This window comes from Pollicipes pollicipes, unplaced genomic scaffold (assembly GCF_011947565.3).
Source record: "Pollicipes pollicipes isolate AB1234 unplaced genomic scaffold, Ppol_2.1 Scaffold_6686;HRSCAF=7923_pilon_pilon_pilon, whole genome shotgun sequence".
NCBI classification, from domain to species: domain Eukaryota; kingdom Metazoa; phylum Arthropoda; class Thecostraca; order Pollicipedomorpha; family Pollicipedidae; genus Pollicipes; species Pollicipes pollicipes.
This window is the reverse complement of record NW_023596921.1, coordinates 39,663,684-39,671,133: the sequence shown is the minus strand read 5'-3', so window position 1 is coordinate 39,671,133 and position 7,450 is coordinate 39,663,684. Positions and strand designations below refer to the sequence as shown.

General features: G+C 58.9%; 2 protein-coding genes across 2 annotated transcripts; both read right to left on the bottom strand.

The window, feature by feature from the left end:
- Positions 1–45: 45 nt before the first annotated feature.
- LOC119108303 (zinc finger protein 497-like) lies at positions 46–2,430 on the bottom strand. Its single transcript, XM_037231878.1, has 4 exons — positions 2,425–2,430; positions 1,949–2,128; positions 256–954; positions 46–216 (listed from the first exon to the last, which is right to left on the bottom strand). The coding sequence occupies exons 1-4, from the start codon at positions 2,428–2,430 to the stop codon at positions 46–48; spliced, it is 1,056 nt and encodes a 351-aa protein (XP_037087773.1).
- A 1,409-nt stretch (positions 2,431–3,839) lies between these two features.
- On the bottom strand, positions 3,840–7,078 carry LOC119108630 (alpha-ketoglutarate-dependent dioxygenase alkB homolog 7, mitochondrial). The gene is made up of 5 exons (XM_037232237.1): positions 6,962–7,078; positions 6,351–6,739; positions 5,514–5,687; positions 5,026–5,150; positions 3,840–4,415 (listed from the first exon to the last, which is right to left on the bottom strand). Exons 2-5 carry the CDS (start codon positions 6,696–6,698, stop codon positions 4,244–4,246), a joined length of 819 nt encoding a protein of 272 aa, XP_037088132.1. The 5' UTR covers positions 6,699–6,739; positions 6,962–7,078; the 3' UTR covers positions 3,840–4,243.
- Between the last annotated feature and the right edge of the window lie 372 nt (positions 7,079–7,450).

The following is a 7,450-nucleotide window of genomic DNA, read 5'->3' as shown; positions in this document are numbered from 1 at the left end:
TCCCGGTTTTGCATGTCAGACCACACGCATACGTCCCGCCGCGCTTCACTCAGCACAGCCGAGATACGCTGCACCCGACGCGTCCTCAATCACGGGGTCCTCACCACCACCGCGCACCGCGTCCTCGCCGGCGGCGGAGCGGGCGGACGCAGGGCACAGCCGCGCGTGGCAGCGCAGGCCGGAGCGGTGGGTGTAGGCGCGGCCGCAGCCGGCGCACTGGAACGGCCGCGTGTCCGCGTGACGCCGCTGGTGCACGGTCAGCGCGTCGCGGCGCGCGAAGCGACGCCCGCACACGCCGCAGCGGTGCGGCCGCTCGCCCGAGTGCGTGCGTAGGTGCGTCTTCAGGTGGCCGCCCTGCGAGAAGGCGCGTCCGCAGCGCTCGCACATGAAGCGCCGCTCGCCCTCGTGCACGGCGCGCGCGTGCGCGCGCAGCTCGGACGCGAACGCGAAGCGCTTTCCGCACAGCTCGCACTGGAACGCGCGGCGCGCGTGCGTGACGGCGTGCTTGCGCAGCGACGAGGAGCGCGCGAACTCGGCGCCGCACGTGGCGCACACGTGCCGCGAGTCGGCGTGCTGCTCGGCTACGTGACCGAGGAGGTGCACGGGCCGCGGGAACTGCCGCGGACAGTGGGCGGAGCGCAGCGGCGGCGCGGCCTCGTGCGCCCGCTGGTGCTCCTTCAGATGGCCGCTCTGTGAGAAGGAGCGCTCGCAGACGGCGCAGCGGTACGGCCGCTCGCCCGAGTGCACTCGCGCGTGTACGTGCAGCGTCTGGGGCTCCTTGAAGGCGCGCCCGCAGGTGGCGCACACGTACGGCCGCTCGTTGGTGTGTGTGCGCAGGTGGCTGGTCAGATACTTGGCCAGCCGGAACGCCTTGCCGCAACATGGACAACCGTACGGCTTCTCGCCCGAGTGTATGCGCTGGTGCGACGCTAGCTGCGACGCCTTGGCGAAGCGCTTTGCCGCACAGGCAGCGCAGGCCGTCGTCCGCCAGCGGCGTGCGGCAGGGCCGAGTCTGACCGGCTACCTGACCCGCGGCGCCGGCGGCTGCCGTGGGCTCCTCCGAGGCGTCCCCAGCGGGCCTGGCAGGTTAGGACGGGTGTTTTCTGCAGGCCGGACGTCGCCTGGCGGATCGCAGGAGGCTCCCACATGGTCCGGGACCCTCGCTCGGTGACTGCAGCTCAGCTCCCTCGGCCGGTGCGATCTGCACTGTGCTGTCATCGGTCGGTGGCCTCTGCTCTTTGGCACCGCCAGGAAGGCCAGACTTTTCCCCGCCATTGGCAGGTGGTGTCAAATGGATTCTGGGTAGTGGCTGTTCACCAGGTGTGCAAACGCCGAGTACCGGTGATGCGGCGACGCCGAGCATCGCTGGTGCAGCGACACCAGCGATACCAGCCTGGAGAGCGGCTTCGTTTGGTACCGGTGCCTCCGCAGCACGGTTCTCCACCTGCACTAGTTGGCTACCCAAACGGAGCTTTTTCCTCGTGGACTGTTTCGCTCTTGGTCCGGTCATGGTGCCGGTCTGCCTTCGCTTGGATGTCCGTGATGCACGCTGCTCGGCTCCCAAGATCCTAGGAGAAGTTGGCCTACTTGGAGAACTGGCGTCCTTACTTGGCTTGGCTTCGCTTCTGCCATCGGCGGTCGGGTCGGGCGCACTGGCGAGCATGCTGCTAATCGCTTGGCAGTCACGCTTCAGTGCGGCAGCCAGGGTCCCCGCACCGAAGCCGCTACCCTGGGGTTCCGGGAGCAGGCTACCGCCGCAGATGTCCTGCTCGGGAACAGCGAGACGGACGCTGGCGTTGCCGGCAGCACACTCAGCCTCATCAGCCCCGCTGGCTCTGCGAAATTCTGCGGAGTCCTCGTCCCCCGCTCTGGGGCGTGCAGAGCCGTCGCCGCCGCCGCCCGGCTCTGCTCGCGTAAGGCCAGCGGGGGCGCCGTCGCCGCCCCTTGCGCTGGCTCGCAGCAGCAGCTCATCTCTGTGCCGCTCCGCGAGCGTCCGGTGCCGGTGGTAGCCGTTGAGCAGACCGGCGCACTGGCCGCAGACCAGCGGGCGACCGCTGGCAGCCGCGCACAGCCCCAGCTGTCGTGCCACGTGCGCCAGCGACTGGTGCGCCGTGTCCGTCACCGTGCGCTGCAGGTCCCAGCAGTCGGCCGGCAGCCGGCCGGCGCAGACGCAGCAGAGCGAGCTGTCGGCGGCGGCCGAGGCTGCAGGGTCCGGCTGCACCGCCGCCCGGTGCTGGCCGTCGTCCGCCGGAAAAGCCATGGCTCCAGACGTCCATTCACTGGGAGTCACGCATCGGGAGGGCACGTCCGGTGACTCGCGTGGCAGCGGATATCTCGCACGTGCACTGTTTGACTCAGCTATTCGCTGTTCGCGGCGGCTGCTGGCCCATCGCAAGCGACGGTGAAGGGCAGTGCGTCTCCCACCAGCATCAGTCAGGGGCAGTGTGGCAGTTCAGTAGATCCGCGTGACGCCGGTCGTAGTGACGGCGCAGACCACAACGCAGCTGATCACTGCTGGCAGACTCCAGCTCAGTGCCGACAGTCAGCCGTCGGTTTGCTTATGTAGCGTGCCCGGTGTCTGGCACAGCGCTATTTTCCCCGCTGTGTAAACACAGACTTCAGCACGGCCCGAATGGCGAAACGTAAGGCCTGCTACCGCTTGCTTGCATCGATCAGCGCAAGTTCCCGACTTCTAAACATCGCCCGTTTGGAAGTCTGGACTTCACACATGGCTCTGCAACTGTAGAGCCCTGCTGATCGCAGAGTCACACGAGCGTGGGGAGCACGGCGACTTCCGATGTGGATCCGTTTGCATTACATGTTTGTTCCATGCAACCCCGGGCTTTATTTTCTTTTGAATAGGCGAGAGAGCTCCCCCAGCTCGGGCTCCCCCCCAACTTTGAGAAAAAATGGGCCAAATTTGGGAGAAACCGTGGAAATATTTTGTGGAAAGGGTGGGTCATTCTTCACTGCTCAGCTCCCCCCCCCCTCACGCACACCCCAAACTCATTTTGCAAACTATGCCTTTGCATGGAACATTCACTTATGTTGCGCTGGGCTCGATGAGTTTCTTGGATATTGACATCACCACCCACGTCGTAGAGCAGAGCGCGAACAATAGGACCATTCTCCTTCCTGGATGTTAGCCAATAGCACGGCAGAATTTTAAAAATGCGATGCCAATAATGCGGAAACCAAGTCATGATCACCAACGATGGATGTTTCCCTTCACCGGCGAGCAGGTTCGTTACATCGCTGGGAATGAGACTCAGGAGATGTACCTGAGACTTAACCGAGCGTGTGGTTTGTCACGTAACGAGATCCACATGCTAACCGTTACAACAAAACATACACCACCGCCGGAACGGCGCTTTAACAGGCCCACCGAAATCAAGACTAACCGACGTAACTTCTCAAACAGTACCAGCCGTCCTTCCAGCCCGCATGCTACTCGTCACATAAAATACTCATTGAGTTTGCTGTCACAGGTACTTGCCACAGTTACTGACTAGCCCCAGGATGTCCAACTAGGGGAGACGGAGGCGGACTATTATAACACATCCGGTTGTCCTTCAGTTGGAGTGGTTTCGCAGCGCATGCACCTCGCCAAATGTTCTAGTTTCTGGTGCCATCGCCTGGCCCTGTCTTGTGCATGGCGTCACCGCAGTCATAAATAAAAAAATGAAAGTATATTGGAATATAAATGGCGTCTGATGACGCTTCTGTTTACTCAACGTTACTGGGCATCCTATTCGTGGCATGAAAATGGCGGTGCTATTTTTAGAAAGCAAAATACGGCCCGGGATCACGTCAATACAACCCGAGCCAGAAAGATGCAGTTGACACAAACCACACTCTATTTGCTCACATCCGCCGCAACTTCACACACTGGCGAGCACAGCTCGTATCACATGGGTTCACCGTAACAACAGAGGTCCGTTCTTCACCGGCAAACGCTGGCCCGAGGCAGCTGCTAACCGTGACGTCACAAGTACCCTCGCCACACGCTAACGACCACGAAGGCCAAAAGACAGCCCTGTTGTGGCACAGCATACAGCATGTCACAACGTATGTCATATATTTAACATCGGCATGCCATAATGACATGATATAGTCATGAACCAATGCCCAATGTCTCATTGACACATGCCATTTGATCCGTGACATCACATGTGGCTGCATCATATCAGTGTTTGCCACCGGACTCTACACCGCCACCCGCTCCTGGCCAGCCGATCTGCCATCAGCTGGCCGCCGGTCCGCCGGACGCCGGGCCGTCGCCGTCGTCGTCGGCGGCCGTCGGCTCGTTTCGGCAGATGACGGACACCCTCCGGCCGCGCGGCACCCGCCGTTCGGCGAACGTCGACAGCGACGCGCTCAGGATCTCGTGCGTGTAGTCGTAGCGGGCCGAGTTCCTGCGCGCGCACGAGCGGACGGGATGTGAGGAGCGTTCTGGGCCCGGTCAGATGTGCTGGGGTCACGCTGACACAGGCGCGCGCACGACTGGACGGGATGTGAGGAGCGTCTGGGGCCCGGTCAGATGTACTGTTGTCACGCTGACACACGCGCTGGCCCAGCGGCGCCGGCGCCCGTCTCCAGATTCCCAGGCGCCGCTGCCCTCATAAAAGATATACAGGTGCAGCAGCCATGGACAGCAAGACAGTCATCCATTTTCAGCCAAACGTCAGCTTCTTCCGTCGCACTCCAGCGTGTTGGAATTAGATTGAAACTGCGGCGAAAACGAGGCAAACAAAGGAACGAAGTAAAAACGTAACATGTGCTACAGGGTCAAAGCATGTAAGCATTGGGGACATGGGAACAGGCCTTTCATACTTCGGAAGAAACGAGAGGGACGCTGATCTGTCCGCATCTGGGTGAGCGCGACAAAGCGCAGCTCCCACGCCGCACGACCATGCGGTGAGTGGCGCGGCATGCCAGCGGAGGCCGGTGGCGAACGGACGGCGCCGCACCACCTCAGACGGCGGACCACTGCACCAGGGGAGCCGGCGGCAGCTGGTGCCCTACCTCATGACGTAAAGCGAGCGCCGCCCCAGCAGGGCGTCCAGCCGGCGTTCGGGCTCGGCGCAGCTGACCAGCCGCATCACGGCGTCCGAGAGGAGGCTCAGACCGGCGATCACGCTGCCGCAGAACTGCAACATCGGCGGCGGCGCCTTCAGCGTCGGCCTCCGCTGGCGGCCAACGGCTCTGGACGAACTGCTAGCGACGCATGAGCGTGTGGCGACGGACACGGCGGAGCACCCATAAAGTTATGATGCCGTGATGAGCCGCCAGGGGAGTTGTGTCGGCATGGTAAGTAGAATCTGCTCCAGCCTTTTGACACTATCAGATTCCACATCCGCCAGCACTAGCACGAAGACACGCTACTGCATGGCTTCATTCAGTAGCAGTGATCAGCCCTTGGCGATATCACGAACCCATCTCGGCACAAACACGGCAAGCCAGCACGGGTTCAGCCGGCGCCCCGCCGTTCTCCGCCCCGCCGCGACGCTCACCCGGCGGCTGTCCACGTGCGGCTTGATGACGCCGTCACCGGCCAGGTCCAGCACGTGCACGTGGCGCAGCTGGGCCGTGCCGACCGGGAAGGCCAGCCGGCGCACGCGGTCGAGCACGCGCGCGTTCTCCGGGTTCCACTGCAGCCGCTCCGTCTCGCGGAAGCCATGGATCGCCTGCAGCAGGGCCGGCGTCGGGATGAAGCTGCCGTCGACGGCGCACCGCTGGCCGCTGCCGTCGCTGGTTGGCATGTGTTGCCACGGGGAGGGCTTGGAGACCAGTCGGACCGAGGTACGTCCTCCAGTCGGATCGTGAGACGCCCAAGCCGGACTCCTCACGCCGCCAATCAGGTGGTACTAATCTGGTCTGGCTGGACCCAGTCACATGAACTAGCCACCAGAAGGACCAAGCAGGTCCACTTACTGATAGAGGCAGATGGTGGGGGGAAGATGCTGCATTACAGGGACCAGAACAGTGATATGAACAGGGATGTGTCACATTGACCTATGAGACCAGTTTGAACCAACTCCAAAACAATGGATCCAGCAAAATGGTTGTGGTGGACAATGTAATGCACACTGTATACCAACTATGGTAAAACACTCTGGTAAAACACTGACACTGGTTAAACCATGTCATTGCTTTCATTATATTTCATCACAAAGCATGATCTCACAAAACTGGTACCTAGAAAAGCATGAGGAAAGGCCTACAATGATAAATAATTCTGAGGTGCCTAGAACCTGGTGGAACAGTTGGTAAGCACCCAGCAGCATGAAACCCCATACTATTCATCACTGTTTCAAGGTTACATCACATCACCAGCGCTCGATACTTACATCATCCCAATGGTCAAACTCATACCTCATCCTCTTCAAATATGGGCCAATTTCTCCCATGATACATTCCTCTTCAGATTCAGTGATGAAATTGTTAAAAACCAGCATATCTTGCAGCATGGTAGTCCTGGTTTCCTCAGACCAGTTGCCATGAAGAACAAGGGAGTCTTGATCTGCCTGATAGCTCTTTTCATGGTGTAGTGCATTACTGCATTGCACTTTGGAAGAACATGCAACTTGTTCATTTCCTTGCTTCACAGAATTAAAGAGCCTTTTTCCTAATCTTTGTCTTCCATTAAAGCTTGTCAAAACACATCTCTTCCAATGCAAGAGACAGTACAGTACCATGGCCACAGCTTTTCTATTTATTGGTTCAGTACATCAAGCCTCTGAGAAAAATCAAATCTCTGTGAGTGCCATAAATGTTATTAACATGTGAGGCTTTACCCTCACACATCAAAAGCACTGTCAGTCTGCCATGCATGAAGCTTCTCGAAGGATGGCCAGGAAACAATACTTATAATATTAATGCTGGCCTGCCGCCTTAGGCATACTCATCTGAAGTAACGTTATAACGCATTTCTTCCCCCCCCCCCTCCCCTCGAACAAACCTGGCAGTGTCATCTTTATCCTTCGCAATGACCGCCTCAATCTACAATCACTCATTTCACATTCAGTAACGATGGTATACACTGCAGTCGCGACCATTAGCGATTCCCAAGTTTATAAGCGACCCCACACTATGATGTAAGAAGGAGTACTTTTTGTTTATGAATGCTCACTTTTCGACACAGCAGCGCCAGTTTCCGCTGTATTTGAGAAGTTCGTTTTCCTCGCGGTCCGTTTTGACTGTTGTTATTTTGCCAAAGTTGTGGTCTAATGACGTCACTGATACATTATATTTCGAAATAACGCCCCGGGTTGCCAACAACGTCTGACATAATTACTGCTCAAACTGTTGCCGTCGTCTAGAAGGCTAGTATCTAAACGGCCTTTCCCTCCCGGCTAGCTCAGTTGGTAGAACTCTCAAGTCCTTCTCTCACCATCAGAAGACCCTGGCTCGAATCCCACCAATTTCAAGGAGAGAATTCCTGTTGTGA

What these genes read in the sequence shown, in the direction of transcription:
- LOC119108303 (XM_037231878.1), bottom strand. An exon ending in AGCTGCTGCTGCGAGCCAGC is followed by an intron (nt 955 to 1,948) that starts GCAAGGGGCGGC and finishes TGTGCGGCAAAG; the next exon opens with CGCTTCGCCAAGGCGTCGCA. An exon ending in CGCGCCGCGACGCGCTGACC is followed by an intron (nt 217 to 255) that starts GTGCACCAGCGG and finishes CGGCCGTTCCAG; the next exon opens with TGCGCCGGCTGCGGCCGCGC.
- LOC119108630 (XM_037232237.1), bottom strand. Translation starts at nt 6,698, where the DNA reads ATGGTACTGTACTGTCTCTTGCATTGGAAGAGATGTGTTTTGACAAGC. An exon ending in AGTTTGACCATTGGGATGAT is followed by an intron (nt 5,688 to 6,350) that starts GTAAGTATCGAG and finishes GCCCTGCTGCAG; the next exon opens with GCGATCCATGGCTTCCGCGA. An exon ending in CGCACGTGGACAGCCGCCGG is followed by an intron (nt 5,151 to 5,513) that starts GTGAGCGTCGCG and finishes CCGATGTTGCAG; the next exon opens with TTCTGCGGCAGCGTGATCGC.